General features: G+C 38.6%; 1 protein-coding gene across 2 annotated transcripts; it reads right to left on the bottom strand.

Moving 5' to 3' along the window:
* Positions 1-1585: 1585 nt before the first annotated feature.
* ccdc172 (coiled-coil domain containing 172) lies at positions 1586-19300 on the bottom strand. Of its 2 annotated transcripts, XM_005935424.3 has the most exons (8): positions 19102-19300; positions 18835-18920; positions 17273-17389; positions 16648-16813; positions 13938-14039; positions 11759-11861; positions 2116-2203; positions 1586-1878 (listed from the first exon to the last, which is right to left on the bottom strand). In XM_005935424.3, the coding sequence occupies exons 1-8, from the start codon at positions 19178-19180 to the stop codon at positions 1843-1845; spliced, it is 777 nt and encodes a 258-aa protein (XP_005935486.1). In that variant the 5' UTR covers positions 19181-19300; the 3' UTR covers positions 1586-1842. The 2 variants fall into 2 exon arrangements, with proteins under 2 accessions (XP_005935486.1, XP_005935487.1); XM_005935425.3 differs by lacking the exon at positions 18835-18920 and having other exon boundaries at positions 19102-19198.
* Positions 19301-22131: the final 2831 nt, after the last annotated feature.

Genomic DNA, 22131 nt, shown 5'->3' with positions numbered 1-22131 from the left:
TTACAGGGACACCTTTTGGTAATGTAGGTACTATACATTTGACAAGACAAGATTTCCTATGTTACTCTAGTGATACTGAGATATCATAGTTCAAATGCTACCTTATGTCACATCCCTTTACAGGTGGCACTGCAAAAAACATAAAGTTAAACACGTCGCTGATGCAAACATGCCAAAAGAGTTTGCCATCCTCTGCCCCTTTTTGACATTAATAATTTATCTGTTGACTACTCCTATAATAAGTAATTTAAACTTAGATTTTTAAAGTTAAAAGAAAAACTGGTGTACACAGCAGAGTATATTGGTTATTACCTCTGCAACTGGAACTATATTCAAGACAAGCTTTTCAACCACCCTCTGGAATTCATCTAGGTCTTCATCTTTGGTGGAAAATGAGGTGAACCTAAACAATGCAAATGCATCTGTGTCAATGCAGCCGCTTAAATATCAATAAATAAATGGCTGCATCTCTTCCATTAACAAAAGCAGATGTCTTACCACCATCTTCACTGTTCTTCCATCTGACTTCATTTGACTAACAGACACTCAATATTCATGTGCTTGACAGCCATATATTGATGAGAGCAGCCATTAAAATGAGGTTAACCACCCTGTCAAATGGACTGCTTTGTCTGCTGTTCTGTCTGCTCTCAGTTTTTGCAGACGCATCCAGATGTAGCTCACCGGGGTCGAGGTTAAAAAGTCAAAATGAGATTGCAGGATCTCATTAGGTAGCCATTGACATTCCACATCATTCTACTAGGAGTCACTTTAATCAGAGAGAAAATGCCCCACAGCACGACCCTCTGGTGTAAGCTGGCAGACCATCTAATTATCAATTAAGGAAATAACTGTCTGTGGACTGAATGATTAATAGTGGTAAATTGTAATTGCACAGAGCTTCCATTGGGTGGCAAAAGCCTAAATATTGCATCTTAAGCTTCTGTGTTTTCTGGCTGGTAACTCACTCAGTAAAACTTTTATTTACCCATGTACTCCAAATTTGTTATTGATCAGTAAGTTTAATTACCCAGCTAGAAATGGAAGAGCATGGCAACCTTGCTCAAAGCCCTAACCCTCAGCTTATCTAATCTTTGTGTTGAACAGACCTCGTCTATGAACCCTTATTATGATTGTGACTTTACTGTTGGACCAGTGATGAGTGGCTGTCCTCTCTAACAATCCTATAGCTAACTGGGAGAAAATTGCAGCCATTTTTTTTTTTTTATCAAAAAATGTATTTGTTTCAGTCTGGTGGTAAAGAGCCTACCAAGCTGAAAAAGGCAGCATTAGATAGGTAGGTATCCAGGGAACAGGATATGATGAATGTTATAAATAATAAAAATAAAATAAAATGCATGCAACAATCATGCAATGTCTGTTCACCGCTGTTTCAGTAGGCATGATCTGATTGGACTGGAATGTAGCAATACCATATTCTATACACTAGAGGGCAATATAAAATCACTTTTGGGACAAAACTTTGAATACCTTTTTTGCACGTGTTTGTGAGTAGTTACATTAATAAGAATCATATTTTTTTATATAACTTGTTGGTGTTATAAGCAAGGATTAGACACATGGAAAAAAGGATCCATACATTTTAATAAACTTGTTTTTTTTTTCTCAGAAATGGGCACAAAAGTGTAAAGACCAACAGAAAGAAAATATTCAATCCACACATAGAAAAACAAATATTATCCAGGGCTTAGTTAAGACTCTTAGGAGATAAAGAAGAATAAAGAAAGCAGGGAAGCAGAAACTAACCGTCTGTAAATCAGCATCTTTGTTTTTGAACATAAGACAAACAAGATAAACTTTGCAACTTATCAGGTGCCTAACCTAACACTTCTCAGCCCCTTGGCTGCTGTCCAGCTTCTGCAATTAAAAAAGAAAGGAAAAAAAAAATAGGTTTACAAAGAACAAATGTGACAATGACAAATGTTTTGCAAATGAATAAAGATATGCATTTTAGCTCATGTGTTACATTTGGAAGTTTGCCCACAACTACCTTTCAAAACTTCTAAGCAAATTTGACAGCATCTGTGTATGACTGTCATGCTAAAAAAGGGAAAAAAATAAATGGAATAATTTAAATAAAAGCCACCAACTTACTGACTGCAGGAATTGAATTTCTGAGCTTAGTTCCTCTCGCAGATGCTCAAGTTGTCCTTCTTTGTGCATCTCCAGCTCCTTCCTCAGCCTGGCAAGTAAATAAAACCACGTCAGTAACAAAACCTAACATTTGGATAAACTTCATTTTTGCATGTAGAGTTTAAACTGCTTATTTTTTTCTGGTATATTGTTTTTATCATTATATTTACTTTTGCTTTGTTATTGTGTCCAAAATAAAAGAAATACATAACATAATACAATTTTCCCTCTAGTATTTATAATGGTGGGAACACCGAATCCACATGCACAAAATATTTCAAATGCTTTCTGAAAAACAACAAAATGAACACAATAGCTGCCATCTGTTAAACAGATTTCCCCTGAAGTCTGAGTTTACTTGACTGTTTGACATTTCAGATGAATGTTCAGAGCGAGGTGTTGTAACTATATGTGCAACATAAATCACAGCGTTTGACTCGGTGACTGTTTGTTTGCACAAAAACAATTTCACTACTGGATTAGGACTATGGTTCAACTAAGGTATTTACAATTTACTGTATCCCAGCATCCACTGACAATACATTTACATGAGTTAAAAACTGATGAATTATCTTGAAACAGATCCTACCAATCCATTTTCTGCCATTTATCTGGGTCAGCAGGGAAAAGTGTCGGCAGTCTGAGCAGAGATGCCCAACCTCCTGCTCCCCAGCCACCTCCCAGGGGGACACAGAGGCATTCCCAAGCCAGCTAAGAGGCATAATCTCTCCCGTGCGTCTGCTCTTGGGCCTCCTTCTAGTTGGATATGCACAAAACACCTCACACAGGAGGCATGTTGATCAGACGCATACCTAAAACGGCTCTTTTTGATGTAGAGGAGTAGCTTCTGTAACCTAACCCTGTTCCAAATGACTGAACGCCTCACCCATCTTAGATTCAGAGCTATGATGAGGAGAAAAATCGTCCATGATACCTCACCCAGGACAGGGTTACCAGGCCCCACACTGGCCTTGGGGAGGCTTTTGCCAGTAAGCATCTACTGGCTCAGCTACAATGAGTCACTGGGGTAACCCTCGCTCTGGTGCTCTATGTATCAGGCAGCGTTCAGAGGTGGAAGCCTCAGAAGTCCAACGCCTTGTTGCCAAAACCAGTAACAGATCATTCTGTGATCAGCAGATCCTGCATGATGTAACCTTTGTGGCACACTAAGAAAATGAAGCCAGACCGAGGGACTGCAGTACTTGATAAAAGTGACTAAACCGCATGAGGCATAATTGTGCGCTGTTAATTCAAAATGTACACCATGTATGACAAATGTCACAGCTGAAGAGGAGGAGTGTAGAGACAAGCACAAACACTCACAGCCTAAAATGTTAGACTCTGCGGCTCCTCCACAAAGCTGCAGTCAACACTGCATTCTCCCTGTTTTTGTGTATTTAGTAATGTCTCCTGGAGCTTGTTCCACAGATATAAGGATGAACAGAAGACCACGAGGGACGAATTTCTAAGTATAAAATGAAGTGACAGCAATAAATCAAGTGTAGCAATTTCTCTCACACCAAAATCATTCAAATGGAAATTTTTAAAGGCGGGTTGGGTGCTTTAAAGTGCTAGGCTGCAGGTGAGAAGAGACATAAAAGATGAGGACACACAGATGCAGAAGGAATGCGTCAATGAAAGAAAGAAACATTTTGAGACCAGCAGAAAGCTGAATTTGCAACTACTGATGTGCAAATTCAATTAGTAACTGGAAATTCAGACTTTTTATTTAGCTCAAATATGTATACGCACTGCTTAGTTCTCTTTTTCTAGGAAATCATAGCTGCTACACACAGAGCATGATATTTTTTTTACCCCAGAAGAAATACGCAGAATTTTTCACTCCACATATTTAAAGGTCACGTTTTCTTAAAAAGTAGTTTTCCTCAGACTCAGAGTTGACGTTTTAGTCCCATCTATGTTCTGATTTATAGAACTTTCTATTCCTAAAAATGTTGCAAGAGCAGATTTTTTTTGGACAACATTTTCTAAATGATAAAAAGAGGAATTAGACAGATGACGCCTTATCTGCATATTCAGCCAGGGTCATATTACTTTGTACTCGTAGGCAGATTTCGTCTGCAGCAGGTGAGTCATCCATCCACACATGCACATTTTCAAAACAAACACAGACGACAAATATAAAGAATAAAATATAATTAGAAGATAAATCCAAAATCACTGCTTTATGTAGGATATCAAAAACTATCATTTGTTCATCTGAGTGATGGTCACAGGAACAAAGCTGGTTTTACTGTGTTTATCCAGAAGAAACTGAAGCTCATAATGCAAAGGATGTGTGTGGTCAGGTAAAGTCTAACATTAACAGAGTCATCTGCATACTTTTAAATGGTCCTGCTTCCACACCCACTCTGATACAGGACACAAAGGGTAGGAGAGAAAGCACGCAACCCAGTGTGACGCCAGTCCAGGGGCAAAGTCAGGAATCCAGCCCAAAAGATTTTTGTTCATGTCAAACTGTTTTTAAAAGTCTGCTGATTAAAACATGGAGGTTAAATGTGGTGAAGGCCGAAGAAAAACACTTTCTATCTAACATTCACAGTCTAATAGATGCATCGGAGAGCAACATGGGGTTAGTGTCTTACCCAAGGATATTTGGCATGCAAACTGGAATCGAACTGCCAACCTTCCAGTTAGTAGGTGACCTAGTCCAGTGGTTAGCACCTTTGGCTCACAGTAACAAGGTTCTGGGTTTTAACTGGCCTCTCAGTGCATAGTTTGCATGTTCTCCCTGTGGCTGTGTGAGCTTCCTCCCACAGTCCAAAGACATGCATGTCAGGTGAACCAATGATCTGAATCTCTGCTAAATTGACCATATGTCTGAATGTGAGTGTAAGTGGTTGTCTGTCTCTCCAGCCCGAGCCTCCTGCGACCATGAACGGGAAAAAATGGAGAAATGGATGGAACCATTTTTTGCTATTGGGGACAAAATATTAAGTCCTAATCATGTGTAAAAAATGCATTTACAAAAATATAATGAATGGAAGTTGTGATGATGATTTTATTGCCTTAATATCATTAAAACTGGGCAAGTTTCACTGTGATATGTGTAAACTGAAAGTTTTAACGTGCTCTGCTAGTGTTCGCTTAATTAAACCTAAGATTAGAATAAAAGGGAGAAGCTGTTACTACTGTAAAGTTTTAAAAATTAGCACTTTTGCAACAATATCTTGGAAGAAATGTAATAACAATGACAAGTTTTAAACAAAGCAATCACATAAAGTATATCAGATAAAGACAGATCAAAAATGCACTTGAACGTAATCACATATGTGAACTTTATGGACTGCTGCTCCTCAGTTACAGACTGAAACAAACTTCTTCTTGTGCCTTTAAAAGCAGTCTGCGCTTATGGCAGCAGAGTTAATATTTCACACTATAATTTCATAAACATACAATTGTGTTACTCAGTTCAGTTTGTCTCTGATAAACCATTGGACTTTGATCCACGCAGCGTGACGCCTTGGCTGTGATTGAACTGTTATGGCAGTTGTGGAGGATCCATACTGAGCTACACCTGAATTGAAGACGAACGAACCGTTTCTGCTTTTATTGGAAGTTAATGAAACAATAAAACAGCCTGCCTAAAATTGCATTTTCACAGTTTGAAAACCAACAGACGCGTTTTAAACTTTACACTTCTCTCTGGAACTTACAAATCCGATTTTTAAGGCGACCAGGCTGTGCTTCAATCGACGCAATAATGTCCCTAAAGCAATACTCATTTGGCATTTTGGCTGTTGGTGGTCTCTGCTGGCTTTTACTGGAACTCTACAGAGCTATGACATCTTTAAATGAACACTCATAAATAATTTGCCAGTAATATGTCAGTGAAGAAAATCCGACACATAATAAAATACATACAGCTCTTATATAATCGATTCCAATCACATAGGTGCATATTTCAAGTATCTTTCTATTGTGACAGTGTCCAGTCTGCACCAGCAGCCACTGTTTTGCACACTGAACACTTTTTAAATGACTCTTGCACTCTTTCAAATTGACATGCATTCAATTTCCAACAATCAATAAGCGGAGAGTTAAATATGCGTTTTAAAGAGACGCTGCAGTGGCTAAAGACAGGATTGATGGTTTCAGTTCAGAATGGATGATCATAAGAATGGCTACGACAGGAGGGGGTGTCTCCGCCAAAGCTACATCCTCAGCACTTCCCGGGGCTAATAAGCCCAGCGGTAATGAAGGACCTAGTATGTTTAATGAAGCTGATGGATGAACAGGACATGCCACGCACATGCATGATTTAAGATGATACTAAGAGAGAGAGAGTGAGAGAGAGCGAGAGACAAAAGGTGGGCTAACAAAAAAAGGAAGCGCACATGAAGATTAATATATAGAGAAATATAAATAAAGCACACCAAAGGGAAGCAAATGTTTTTTTACATGCCCTTATTCCTTTCCTCTTTAATATCTTTATTTCAAAACCTGAAACAAAACTGATCCGTGGTATTGTGGAGAGGACATTATCCAAAGTGGCGGCATCAGCAACAACAATGACCCTTCCTTCCTGGAACACTATTGATCTCCAACCTTTAATTAAATAAAGGACGTCTCTCAATGTAGCAACAGGGTGAACCTGTTTCAATACGTTTCTGTAGGAAAGAATGTAATGTATGCCATGCATCTATACTGTATACTGTCCATCTGTACTGCAATGGGAGCACATCTCTGTCCTAAATGTCGTTCCGGGTGCTTTCTGCCGCTTCTTTTTAGTGTTTAGTTTTATATTTAAGTATTCACAATTCTTGTATTAGTGTGCGTAAGGAAGGGAATGCGTGTTTGTGTCTGTGGGTGCCTGTTTGTCTATGCCTATGTGTCAGGTCAGGTCTAAGACTCTTTCTCTTCTAAGAACATCTCAGGTTCCCCCAGTGCCCCAACCCGCCATTGCGTTGGTGGTTCCCGGTGTCCGGGGCTGGGTGCTTGGGTGTGTACTGGTTTGCTTCCTGGCAGCCGCTTGGCATGGCATGCTGTCATTTTTGTTTCCTCTTTTCTTTTCTTCCCTGCTATTTTTTTCTCAGTCTTTATGTTAACTCTCTCTCCAACTTCACTTTCTTTCTTTTTTTTTTCTTTTCCATCCCCAGTCTTGTCAGTTATGGTCGTAATAATCCAAAATAAAGAAATCCTAATAAAATTCTAATAAAATATAACTATGACGCAGACCACTGTTGGCCTTTCTTTGGCCTTCAGACAGCAATTCTGATTGTTACACTGTCAGACAGAACAGGGGAAAAAATCCATGTATATATTTTTCTTGTACTTACTGAGAAATAAGAAACATTAAGACATGTAGCTTTACGGCTACAGCACAAAGTAAAAACAGATTTAAATTACAACAACAACATCGTTAGAAAGATTTGACTGAAAATATGAATGAAAAATAGAATAAAGAAACTGAAAAGCAAAGACAGGCTAAATGAAAACCACATGGATCAAAGGCTATGGATTTCAGTTTAAATATCTTAGCAGGATGAACACAGACTGATTATTCAATGGAGAAGGATGTGTTGGTACAAAATGTCCAGACAGGAACTCCATGGATAACCATCTGACACACTAGAGGTTAATCCGAAAAATCAGAAACAGCAGGAACTATGGGAAACAATATGACATATCAAGGAACTAAATCCACAGGAGGTGACGTGGAACTGCTCATGGCTCAATGAGACACGAAAAGTAAACTAAAATTAAAACATACAGACAAACGACTATCAAAGTAATACGGGAAATAACTAAAAGGGGAGCACTAACAAAGTGACAGAGACTTTACTACACATGGGGAGCACAGGGGAGGCACGTTTAACTGACAGAACAAATACTATAAACACCAAAGTAACTGGAACAAAAGCACCAAAGTGACAACGCAATAAATAAACAAAGAATCAAGCTAAAGACGATTAATCGTCAACACAACTTAGGAGTTCAAAAACAGAGAACCCAGGGCTGTGACACCCACATATTTATAATTGAATACTGAACTGCACCGATTAACAACTATTAACAATGTAATATAACGGACAGAGAAAACAGTGAGCACAGAGGGATCTTGATGCTTAGCTTTCCTACATGTGAAGCACAAGTTTGGTCCTCTTTCAAACAACCCATATGGAAAAGAGATAGTAAAAACTTATATGTGATTACTCATGAAAGTGGCCACTTTCATGAGTAAATCATATAAGGCTTACATGATTTAGCTAATGTTAGCTTTTTAACACCAACTGAACACAGGATACTAAAACAGTCATCTAATGTTCTCAAGCAACTCGTCAGCCCTCAATTTTATATTGTGCTGTTGACTGTTTTCTCTGGCTGTGAAAATTACTATGATCAGTGCCTCCTTTTGTTGTTATTTAGGCCCTGATAACATTTGATGATACTAACAGAGTTCAATATGTCATGCTATAAATGTCACGGTCCTGAGTCTGGTGACTCAGTGTTTATGTTTTTGTTTATTAATATTATTTGATTCAGTGATTTCTGGTTATACTTTAGTGATTTTTAGATCTTGGGTTTTGTTACTGTGCCTCCCTTGTGTTCTCTGTGTCAAGTCAGTTATGTTTTCTTGTCTGTTCTTTCCTGGTTTCTATGTTCATGCATCTCCTCAGTCTTCCCTGTCATCCGTGTCTCCTTGTCAAGTCTGCGTCTGGATTGCCTGTTTTGTATTTCCTGTTTTACTTTGACGGTCTCGTGTCCTGTGTTCACTGTTTTGAGTTTAGCTTCCACCCTGTCTCGTTTGGTCAGATTAGTCACAGCTGTGTCTCCCTCCTGTTTCCAATTCCCTCGTCACTTCCTGGTGTATTTAAGCCCTGTGTTTTCGTCTGTCCGTGTGTTGTCATTACCTTATGTCGCTGTGTGTCTTGCTGTGCCTTTTTGGTCCTTATCACTAAATGGTTCTTCTGAGTTTCTAGTTTTAGTTTGTAGTTCCAAAGTTTCTATTTTTATATTTATATATTTCTAGTTTTATTTATGTTTTCTTGTATTGAGTTTTGCACAGCCATTAAAGCTGCCTCCTTCAGTTAAACCTTTCGTTTCAAGTCCTGCATCTGGGTCCTACATTCTGCCTGCCACAGCACGAGTCATGACAATAAAGCTCATACCCACTAGAAGATAAAAGAATGATGAAATAACTGTATCTGACAAAGCAGTCTCCCTAAAGTTTCCGACATCTTCAACATCTCTCTGAGCAGTGCCGTCGTTCCCACGTGCTTCAAGGCCACCACCATCGTCCCCGTGCCCAAGAAGTCTTCTGTGTCCTGTCTCAACGACTACCGTCCTGTTGCACTTACACCCACCATCATGAAGTGCTTCGAGCGGCTCGTCATGAGACACATCAAGACCCTGCTGCCCCCCTCACTGGACCCACTGCAATTTGCATACCGCCATAACCGCTCAACGGACGACGCCATCTCCACTGCACTCCATCTTGCCCTGACACACTTGGACAAGAAGGACTCACACGTCCGAATGCTGTACATAGATTTCAGCTCAGCATTCAACACGATCATCCCCCAACAACTGATCGGAAAGCTGAGCCTGTTGGGCTCTCACACACTCTTCACACTCCTGCCATCTGAAAAAAGGTACCGAAGCATTCGGGCACACACATCCAGACTGTGCAACAGCTTTTTTCCACAAGCCATCCGTCTCCTCAGCAAAAAGGGACTGACTGATAAACACACCCATAGCACACACACACACACACACACACACACAAACATACACACCAACATTATCACTCAGCTTAACTCAACTACCTCAAAACATTGAGACTGGACTGACTAATCAACACAAGCGCAAACACACTGACCTACACCACCAAACCATCGTACACACCAACCTGTAAATGCTCTTTTGCACAATATTATTACTGGACTTTTTGCACTAACTTCTGCACTTCCTAATTTTTGCTGCTACACTAAGGAATGTTTACTGTTCCTCCACTACCTCAACTCATCATCACAAAACCTTATTATTATGTTACGTTGTGTTTTTCTATCATTCTGTCACTTTGCTGCTCTTGTTTGCACATTTGCACGTGCACTTTGTTGTCTGCTGTCTGATAACAAAAAAAAAAGTCTTCCTTAGATAGTTAGATAGTTGTTTTTTTGTGTTAATTTATGTTGTAATTTATGTTAGGTCAGTCTGTCTTGTCTCTGCTAGCCAGCTAACTAGGCCTCTTAGTTAGCTAGTTTAGTGTTTTCTGTTAATTTATGTTGTAAATTTATGTTGCATGTAGCACCTTGGTTCCTGGAGGAACGTTGTTTCACCTCACTGTGTACTGTTAAACTGTATATGGTTGAAGTGACAATGAAGCCAACTTGACTTGACTTGACTTGACTTGACTTTGAGGAGCCTTAATGGTAACAGATTCAATACTTTTCATTTGCTTTGAAAGTCAAAGAACTACTGTTAGAGAAATCCAAACTATTGAAGTGACCTAAAAAAAAACAGACTTCTGTGGTTTTCTACATGTGACATGTATGAGTGTGTTTGAATTCCTTTATAGATTATTCCAGTTAAAGCCACAGACAGCAGACACGAGATCAGACTCCATTTTGGCGCCTCGAGCTAAGCACTTTGTGAAATGCGGTGAGCAGAGATCAATGGGAAACTGCAGGCTCCTACTTGTAGATTTCAAAGTATCCATCATACCCTGATTTAACATCTATTTTACTGTAAATGCAGCAATTTACTAAATGAACATGATGCATTACTATGTCCATCGTTTATATACAGTCTGTGGTTAAAGCATGATGTATTATTCCACTAAAACCAAAGCTGATTAAACACTTAGCTTGAATGCTAAGCTTTACACTGTCATCATTAATAAATATATCAATCACAATAGCCTCAGTTGGTTGTTTTTCTCCAGTTGCTGACAAAATGAAATAAACTCCAGATCAAAGCCTTAATTAAACCAAATGGCCTTAATGTGCTGTTATTTACACTTCTATGTTTGGACTCTACCCAGCAGGATCAAGACGGAGAAAAAGGCAAGACAAGAACTGGGTTTACTGGTCTATTCAGCCCTTCTTGGTATGATCCAGATCTCCCATTTGTAAACAGTTTAATTTAAAAGCCAGAATGCTTGGCTCTGCAGCATTTCTTTCGTCTGTCTTTTTCTTAAGTACATTTACCGTTGTAAGAATGACCAAAGCTGATAATACCACTACTGAGATGGAATTTTTTGCAGTTACACTAAAGAAAACCACAGGGTCCTGCAGAGAGGGGACAGCGGTTGTGCTTCTGAACACCGAGTCCTCCGACAGCATTCACAAAACAAAATTCTCAACTAATTAAAAATCACAGCTGCTCAGCAAGGAATGTTTAAAACGCCAGGAATCTCTGTGGAAATATTGTTAATGAAATGCTGAGAAGCCTAATGCTGTGTTTTTATGTAATTCTGCTCTTTTGTGTCTTATTTATCTGTAATATTTACTGTGTTGGACCTCCCAAAGATTATTCTGTGACATGATGTAACTGCAAGTAAATCTGGTACTGTAGATTCCATCTATGTGTCCAAATGCATAAACCTGCCTCAGCATCCAGACAGTTATCCAGCACTCACCTCAGACAGGAGCTGTCAGTGAGAGGTTTCTGACTGACAAACTGGCTCTCCGATCTCAGAGATTCTGTCATTGCTTCAGCCTCACTCAGCTGCCGATCCAGGTCTGCAGTCAGGAGTAATAAATCAAACATAAGACGACGTCACTCAGGGAAGACAGACACATGCTGTAGCTACACGGTTAAAACAATAGAACAAGGTTTGGATTATACAACACTACAACTGTTAAAGTTTCTTATTCTAAAGGGACTGGTATGGTTGTGTGTTGGTCCTACGCAGAGCTTGCAGACTGTCATGCAGCTGTGTACCCTCACCAAGAGGGCAGTGCCAAAAACAGCTATGTGGGCTACGCTTCTGTGTTTGTCGATCTTTTAGTTAAGCTCCTGCCACAAAGAAGACCAAAGTCATGAAAGACAAAGAAGTTCTCTGTAGTGAAGTGAAACTAAATGTTAAAAACAACAAAACTGTCCACTGCAGCCAGTCTGTGCTTCTCATTCTCTCATACATACATGACTTACTCATGGAGTAACACAGTTCCTGTCTTGAGACCATATCATAACTATATTCTATATCTGTATTCTATATCGTCATGATATGGCTCATCAATTTTATTCCTCTGTAGTAGCTACAGCTACATCACCCTTGTTCTTGAAAGCCTGAACCAGTACACCACTTGTTGGGTTTATCTAGGCACAAACCCTGCTGGAACACGAGACCAACAACTGCACGACAAAACAAGGCAAGAAGGCACTCTCTGTGTTTGTGGCTCGCGAGGGAAGTCAATCAAAGTTGAGGAAAAGATTCCTTCACCTGAACTCGACCAACTTCAACTGATTCCTTCGCTACAGTTATTTTTATTGTCAGCAAGCAATCATTCATGAATATGCAATTACAAATACACGTGACATTCTTAAAACAGGCATATCTGAGCAACATCAGTGTCTGTATTCTGTGTGTGTGTGTAGGTGTATGTGTGTGTGTGTGTGTGTTTCCAGCCATTCTATACATAGACATATGACCTTTCAATGAACTTAAATTGTATGCAGAAGTAAGCATCTTGCTAAACTATAAAAACAGGAACTTGCAATAGGTCATATCTCAAACTCTCAAACTCACATTTAAAGGTGTGAACTCTGGCACTTTTAAACAGAACAGGACAGTCTGGTTTCAAAAGCTATAATAGAATTATAACATCGAGACTGCTTCCTCTCATCTCATGGTACACAAGTGCACACAGAATCTTATCAGACCTAATAAGGATATGAGTTTTATCAGCATACGAATGGATATATATTTCTAAGCATAAATGACAATCTTAAATGATTAATTCTGACACCACTTTTCTTTCCTCAGACATCCTCTCACTCTCTAAGACTTTGTGAGGTTCTGGAGAGCTCACACAATCTCTCATGTAGCTCAGCTCCATGCCTCCACAGGTATGTCATCTGTACCAACTACCTTTCCACTCTTAATCTTTTGATGGTATGTTGAATTTTGTTACGTTCTTTCTCTCACTTCCTGTTTTAATTTGTTGTCCGTTTTCTTACATTTTATTTAATTGCTAACTTTTTTCAGTCTGCTGCCAGTTTTCTTTCACACCTGTTCTACATCAGCCAATTACTCACCTGTGTTCCCTTTCCCATTGGTTCCATGCCAGATTGTCTTGTTGGCAGTCAAGACTTCCAGCCCTTTCTTATAATTCTAGTATAAGCTTTTCTTCTTGCTTTGTTTTGCCAGTGTCTTTATTTCATTTTTATTCTCTTCATGTACAGACTGGTTTTTGGACTTTGTTCTGCCTCACCTTTTGGATTTTATGTGGTAAAACCCTGGACAGAAACAAAGTTGTGGACTTTTGGATTTACTTTGACATGGAATGTTTGGCTCCTCTTCTTAGAAAGGACTTATTACAGTATGTGTGTGTACAGCCTCCTTAACTCAGATTTAAAAAACACGGCAAGCACACCCGCTCAACCTGTTCATGGAGCCAGAAATATGTTGTAGAAGATCTAACATCTGGGCTCAAGATTAAACTGCCTTGGCAGACCAGCTGAATTATAAAATAACTGCTGGTCTGGGTTAAAGGCTGTGTGAATGCATGTGGAAAAATTAAAGGAGCTTACAGAGATCCTTTTAAAAATATGGCTATGGTCTGTTTTGCATAAAATGAACCTTCGCTGCTCACCTTCGTCGATATCATTCAGACTCTGTAGTTCAAGCAGGAGTGCTCTCTTCTCTTCTGCAATGGAGCTCATGTGACTGTTTGTGCAGCTCATCAACTCCTTCTCTAAATTATAGAAGAGGAAAAGATAAATCTGCAAAGGTTCTCATGGATTGAGTAATAATCACCAGAAACTCTATAATGAATGTATACTGCTGGACAAAAATACAAATACATAACGCAAAGACGGTTGTCATAGGGGCCACAACCTGAGTTTAAATCACTTCATATTAGGCCTGTATAAGAGCTGTTAGTTATCCTAATGATTACATTAAAACATGAACACAGTGTTTTTGTTTGGCTGGTTTCAAACTGTCAAGAAAACCTTTGTTACATTAAACTTGTTTTCTAAAACCTTTTTTGATATTTAACCTTTACTTTACCTTTGTGTGGTTAAATATGTAACCACACTTTAATAGATATATATGTTCACAGCACAAGTATTAATAGTGCAGCAAACGCCAGGTGTTTGAGTGTGAGCTTATATAATTATTATAAGTCCTGAGCTCACTAACCAACTTAACACAGATTATACTGGAATCTTGGATGTTTAAACAGATATAGTTTCTTGCATTTCTATATTTAGCAGGCAACTGTTATACTACTATGAGATGTCTGGGCTCATACACAGTAGATGTAGCAATTATTCATTTCATTCAGGACCACTTCAGTCAAAAGAATATATCTGTACCTGAGCTGAGGTGACGCAAAAATTTCCCCGTTGTGGGATCAATAAAGTCTTATCTTATCTTATCTTATAAAATGATAAGCTGGGCAGGAGGTGGGTTGCAAAGCAGCTTGCAGCTGTGTGGCAACAGCTTATATAGTATCCTGATAATCTTACAGGACATTGATCTGCAAACAGAATATGTAGAAGGGTATAGGGCTGTTCGATATAACGATATATATCGGATGACGATATAAAAACATCTAGCGTTTCATTTTACACTATTGTTTGTTTCGTGGTGTCGCAAAATAAACTGTTTACGACAATATTTTTTCATCGTTCTGATGGTCACTGTAGTGGCTATATTAATTTCTTAAAGTTCTCTCTTTCTCTTAAATGTAATATAACCACATTACTGATGGACAAGCACCTGTTTTTATGCGTTGTCATTAGCAAAAGCGACGGTAACACCTTCGCGTGTCCGCTTGTTTATGTTCCACATAAACCTTTCACAATAAAGCTCAAGATCCTGTTGAAACTTTTCAAAATAAACTGAATAACGTGAAAGAGCAGATTATTTACGGATGAGAGTAAAAAAGAGCCGCCAGGTGCTAAAAAATAAACCTTAGACCCAAACGTTAGAACAGGCTTTTCCCCGCAGCACGCCATGTAATAAATACTCACAAAGAAAACGGCGGCCGTTACAACTTATGTCTAAAAATGTATAGTTTCATGCATCGGTTAAAACACTCGGCTCCGGGTAAAGGATGCGCAGTTGGAAACACTTCACGCAAGTCGAGCTGCCTGAGATTCACAGAATTTACAAAAAATGTTAAATTTTTGTGATTTATATCGTTATCGGGACGATATATGTCTTATATCAGGATATGAGATTTTGGTTCCCAACCAGCAGTGAGCTGGCAATGAGATCACCTGATCTGCCAAATTAGGGCTTTTTAGTTGCGGACTAAATCAATACTCAACTAGACCTGACATGTTAGTGACTATTTACAGATAGCTGGTGGCTGTAAAACAAGCCCAAATAATCCCCCCCTCCACCACCGTCCTTGACAGATGGTTTGCAGTGTTCGTGCTGAGATGCTTTCATTGGTTTTTGCCAAATAGGGTGGTGTGCATTATGGCCAGATATCTACAATTTGGTCAAAGGACATTGATCCTGAAGTTCTTTAGTTTGTTCAACTTTTCAAGCCCTTTTCAAGGGCTTTTCAATGCCATAGTCTTTAAGATAAATCAGGACACCCCTCCAAAATAGGCATAGCTATTCAGTCGTTTTCTAATTATACTGCCATGAACTTTAACATTTAACATGCTAAGTGAGTCTGAGATGTAGCTGTAGGAATTTTAGCTGTTTCACTAAACCAGCAGTCCCCACCGGGCTGCGAGAGTTGAGACTCGGGTGTGAAATTTATGGTTTTAAGGGTTTTTATCGTTAACTTGGTTTCTCTGGGTCTTTTCTCATGTGTTATGAATAAATCGTCTTTTTTTATGTACCGGTACTGGTTTTATTTTATTGTTTTTATCTGCGACACACCTTAAAGGCCGTTCAGTGAAAATATTGTCAGACCTAAATCAGTCCGTGGCTCAAAAAATATTGGGGACCGCTGCTCTAAACGCTGCACGATCTGACCTTGGCGTGAATTTGTTGGGACATCCATTCCTGGGAAGATTATGGTAAATGTTCCAAACGAGCAAGCTGACAAAATTTCTGTTTTTATTAAGGTGGTCACACTTGTTAATGATGAGTGAATCAAGTGCATTTCTTTACTAGCACCTCGCTGCTACTCACTCTCTTAACTCCCACAGAAGCAGAAAGAGTGTGCTGCATGGAGTCCTTGAAAACGTTCTTTTTCATGAATTATAGGCATTGGAGATCTATTTTGCCCATTTCTAAAATAACTAATAATTTCTAGAGCAGCATTCAGGGCCACATCTGTTTCATGTAACCTCTGTCTTCCCTGAAAACACTACAGTAAAGTGTTTTACGACCTTTGTGTATCGATTCCACCTCCTTCTCCAGATCCAGGAGCACAGTGTGAGTTTGGCTCTTGAAGACTGTTTCTCTGTTCGCCTTAAGACTGAAGTCACTGTTAAACCTTGAGATCTCTTGAAGGAAGTTTTCCTCCTCTTCTTTAGCCACCATCTTCATCTTGGTCTGGTATGAAAAGGGAAAAACTTCTAACAACAATATTAACAGACCTTGTGGTACTACAGATTTAATGTTACTGTATAATTATGATAACATTTGGAAAAAAAGAAAATCTTTGCTCTAAGAGCTTATTGTGTAGAATGCAGAATCCCACCATTTTTGGTGGGATTCTGCTTCTAAAATGAGGCTCTGATTTTACATTATTTTTTACATAACCTAGTTTAATACCTGTGGAATTTTAAACAAGCAATTCTAAAATGTCAAACTCAGTTTCTACGAAAATGCAAACATCTCTGAAGGGTAGCACTTTTTTGATCTGTGTATTCACTGATTAATTGATCAGGTCATTCTATATAGTACTGTGATTCAATCAAGAAGTTAAAGCTATTAAAGCTGAAGAGGTATCCATATTGGATACAACCTGTCTAATTTGAGAGATAAGTATTGATCCAGGCTTCAACCTACTAGATGATCCCTGAGGTGGCTCTTCTGACAGAGCAGCTCTTCAATTTGCTTTAACATCTGGTTCTCATATTTCTTTGCCAGGTCACACCGCAGCCTCATTGCAGACAACTGCTGAGCCTGAAGCATAAATACAGGAGATGATCAAGACACACAGGCTGACAGACAGATGTACAGCGAGGGAGATGGATTGGTGATGCTTCATATGTGAGCAATATCACTTGATACCAGACGGGGTGAAATGAGATCAAAGTTCTAGTTTGGAACAATCAGTATATGCTCTATACCTGATTATTAGAGACAGACATAATAACTGGAGTTATTTTGAAACTCTAACTAAAAACATCCTGTTTCGTTAACTAGTTCAGCAACAATTCAGGTTTCTTTTTAAATCGATATCATAAACATAAAGAAAGAGCGATTATGTAGGAAGGTAGATTCTTGCCTTGGGCATAACTTTTGGTGTAATTTCAGTCTGTTTCTTGAGCTAAAGAGGAGAAAGTAGCTTTGCTTTTCTTCTGCTGTAATACTAAAGTGCAGCATGTTTCAGTGAGCACAATCAGCTTCCAAGTCCTATAAACACTGTAATTATCTTAAGACAGCTCTCATAAACCATAAGACCTTACATCATGAGAGCTGTAAACACACTGTGCAGTAAACACAGCCTGCATATCTGCATAATGTAAACAGTCTCAATAGTAAAAAAAAAAAAAAAAAAGATACCACTGCCATGTGTTTCAAATCATCAGTAGGGCATGGTGTGATCCTTGCAATATTTGTGGAAAAAACCAAAGAGCCTCTTTTTTTTAAATTATTTTTAATGGGGCATAATATCTCACAAACTAAAGGTCTCAGTAATGTTATTTGGGGAAATTAGCCATTGAATGTAGAGATTAAGTGTTCTAAATCATAAACTAGATCAGCTCCTCAATATGGCATTGTGCTGCTTTGATAGTTCAATGTCTGCGTTTTTTTAATTAATCAGTTTCTATTCATATTTTACAATGTGTGTATTTTTTCAGTTTTATAAAGGTGATGATAAGTAGAATGGCCTCTTTCCTTTTGGAAACTACAACAAATTAAATATTAATTATTTTTGTTATACATACACACGTGTTATGTTACATCCCAGGTAAAACATTCCAGGAACAACATTTTACTAATTTTTATTAGAAAATTAATAATATGGGACCTCTGAAATTTGCACTGAGCTGTGTAAACATAAAGCTGTTATGTAATAAATCACAGTACCATGAAACAGACCAATTTACAGGGGCTCCTTCTAAAATACAGTGCAACAAGTGAACACTTTCCATCACCCTGTGACATGATTTTACAGCTAGTGTGTAAATATTTAATAAACACAGTTCAAGATCATTTAAGACATGATGAATTTAAGCTCAGTAAACTACGGCTACCATCACACAAAGGGTTATTTGAAGAACCAAATGGTTTATATCTAAAATCTAATAAATGTGAGCATCTTAAAAACAGTGCTATGGCTTTGCCTCTGGTCACAAAATATATATAATTCACTCGTTAGCATCAACTAGCAACAGTTTCACCTTTTCATCAAGTTCCTCTTTGCTCTTTCCATACTGCTCAGTGACACTCTTTATCTTCTCATTGCATCTGATGATGGCTATTTTGACTAAAAAACATTTTTGAAAAAACATCACATGATGCAACATTAAACATTAAAATACAGTAGCCTGTATAGATACATATTTAGCATTGTCACTAGCGTTTAGCTGTTAGCTTATTTGCTAGCTGAAGAGTGATAATTAAGCAAAAAAAAAAAAAACAGATCCAGAGAAATAAACAAAACTTACCATCCTTGATTTTTTGTGTCTGTTCTGCTAACTGTTGCTCAGTTAAAAGAATTTGTTGAAAAAGTGTGTCCAAACTCATTTTGGCTTAGTAGCTGGGTCAATTAACAGTTAGCTAGCAGACCATCTAACCTAAGGAGGCTTGTTTCTGTCAGGACAAATAGAGTCTGAATGACTGACTTAGCTCATTATAATTGTGACATTGTTGCAACATTTTTTAATTTGTTTTTTTTTTTGTTGTTGTTAAACTTTAATTTGTATTTGTAGTTCAGTATATTTAGCTTTAGTTTTAGTAGTCATAGTTTTCAGTCAGGAGTCATTACTTTTATTGTGTCCTTAAAATGTTTGGTTTTAGTTTTGCTTATTCAGTTATTTTAAATTAAATTTGACATTTGATATCATGATATTGACATTAAATATTATAAAGATTGTTCCTTTGAAAATCAATCAATCAATCTTATACTTTATGCTCTTATACTTATAGATTCTATATTTGGAAAATCCCTCCATTATAGCAGTACAAAATCTGATGAAATACCGCTACTACTACTAATAATGATAATAATAATAATAAGAAGAAGAAGAAGAAGAAGAAGAAGAAGAAGAAGAAGAAGAAATGGTTTTATCACACACACACATAATCAGTGAGTCACATTACTAGACATTAGTTCAAGTTCAGGCAAGTGGACATGAACAAGTGGACGTAAACAAGTGGACATTGCACAGTTGCAAACATGTCCTAACACCAGGCAGGACCCCACCAGGCAAGACCCCATGGTCTTTCCTGGTGTTGTAGACTCCAGCCTCTATTGACCTTATACTCAGAGCGTGTTTCATTGCTGCTATGATTAGTGCCTCTGTGCTGTCTTTCAGTTCAGCTTTTTCCAGCCCTTGGTAAGATTTCTCAATATCAGCCACTTCTTTTATTTGCCGGTGTTACATACTGTGCTCCTCCAAGAGGAGGAACCATCATGAAAGGACAGGCCCCTGAACAGTATGTAACACCCACAAATATCATCATACAAATAGACAAACTGGTAAAAGCTAACATACTGAACATAGTTGTGGTGGTGGACAAGCAGAAAAACAGCTATAATGATAAATGTAGCAATACCAAATGATAGCAACATCAGGAAGACGGAACATGAACATGACAAATACCAAGGGCTCAGAGAAGAGCTCGAGGAAATGTGGAGGGTGAAGGTAACAGTGGTCGCAGTGATAATTGGAGCGCTAGGTGCAGTGACCCCCAAGCTAGGCCAGTGGCTCCAACAGATCCAAGGAACAACATCCAACGTTTCCATCCAGAAGAGCAGCTAAGATACTGTGCAGGACCCTCACAGAGGCAACCATTCACACATTCACTCCCGCATTAACACCTATTGCAAATTTAGAGTTACCAATTAACCTATCCTCGCTAAGTAAATACAAATTTAAAAAAAACAAACAAAAAAAACACAATCAATCAGCTAATTATTTATGTCCTGGATATAGCCTCAGTTAACTGTAGATAGTTCATGGATTTATCAGATAAATCACAACTCAACCTGTGTTAAATCTTCAAGTCAGCAATTAAATTGACGTTTTCCTTCTTCAGAGTCATCATCCTTGTCCTGTATCTGCTGGTAATATAAATTAGAGAAGTACCGCCTAACTATAGTGACCGGCAGTACACTGACATTTATCAGTCCCCACTCAGCCTGACTGTTGAGTGTTATGAAGTGCTGTATCGGCGCAGTCAGCTTTCTCAGAGTAATCCATCTACACCTGCTGCCTACATTTGTCACACAATTCCAGACTTTGACCAGGTTTCTAGTAAAAAAAAGAAAAGAAAAAGCCTCTGATCCGGTGCCATAAAACACATTACTGTGTGAAACAGTTAAACGACCAGAGGGCTACATCATTCTGACATTCATTTACAAAATTAATATCAAATATTGATTAGGGCTTTTTTCATAAATCACCAGCCTGAGCCTCCCCCCTGACTGGCAAACTTCCCTTTGGAGACGTTAGAACAGCAAAGTCATCAAATTGTAAGCAGACAATTATCCCACAGTGCGGACTGAGACTGCTGTTCATCTCATTTTCTGTCTCTTTTCCAGTCATGTTCTCTTTTTAATAATATCCATGGCCTGTGTCATGTCAATGTAGCCTGCAGGATTGACCTGTACCAACCTATCCAGGACTTTTTCAATAAGGGATAAGTCACTGATGTTCAAATCAGTTGCTTCACAGCCCATCTGTGAATGAACCTGCTCCTTGCCTCTCTCTCTATATGTGCAGTTGATTTACTGCTTTGGGCGCAGGATGCGTGATTGATTCAGCCTCAGTCGTTAATGCAGAGAGCGGCTCCTTGACATACGTATTTATCCAAGTGGATTAGCCCCTAAATATACCATACAGGCAATCAATGAGTTACAGGAAGAGTGCAGTTCCATGATGCATCATCCCTGTTTTTGTAATAATCAGTTTGTTGCCTTTCTATACATGTGACAATAAATTGAGCTGCCCATCACCAGAAGCACCAAAGTGACTTTTCTTTCAAATCACCAACAGATGGCGACAGTGTCCGCTCTCCTCTGTGTCAGACTGAGGGCAGGTTTTTCTCAGCTCAGCGCTGTCAGGCTGCTGTCAGCCATCAAAAACATTATATCATACCTCTGACATGAGCAAACACGCAACAGTCCTCTGTGTTCACAGCTGGTAACTACTGTTGCATAACACCTTTTTTCTTCTAATCTTGGTATTTGCAAATAATATGAAAACGATATGAAGCTGGGAGGAGTCACAAATACGTGATATGTGTGGAGTATTGACTAAACAGCTGAAATACATCCGTCCCACCTTCTCGCTCCAGGTTTAAAAGGTGCTTCACATCTAAAAAACAAAACAAAAACAAACCCTGCCATATAAGCATCTACACGTGTTGCTATATTAATCATGTCATAAACATACACAGGAGCCATGCCCTCTGCCCTCTCCCCATCAGTGCAGCTTATGCACACTCAAATGTGAACACCCCCTCTCACTCAC

This window comes from Haplochromis burtoni, unplaced genomic scaffold (assembly GCF_018398535.1).
Source record: "Haplochromis burtoni strain Fernald_Lab_line unplaced genomic scaffold, NCSU_Asbu1 Contig_106, whole genome shotgun sequence".
NCBI classification, from domain to species: domain Eukaryota; kingdom Metazoa; phylum Chordata; class Actinopteri; order Cichliformes; family Cichlidae; genus Haplochromis; species Haplochromis burtoni.
Note: the sequence above shows the minus strand (reverse complement) of the source record. Positions and strands in the feature narration are given on the sequence as shown.

What these genes read in the sequence shown, in the direction of transcription:
- ccdc172 (XM_005935424.3), bottom strand. Translation starts at nt 19,180, where the DNA reads ATGAGTTTGGACACACTTTTTCAACAAATTCTTTTAACTGAGCAACAG. An exon ending in GACACAAAAAATCAAGGATG is followed by an intron (nt 18,921 to 19,101) that starts GTAAGTTTTGTT and finishes AATGTTTTTTAG; the next exon opens with TCAAAATAGCCATCATCAGA. An exon ending in ACTGACAGCTCCTGTCTGAG is followed by an intron (nt 2,204 to 11,758) that starts GTGAGTGCTGGA and finishes TTTACTTGCCAG; the next exon opens with GCTGAGGAAGGAGCTGGAGA.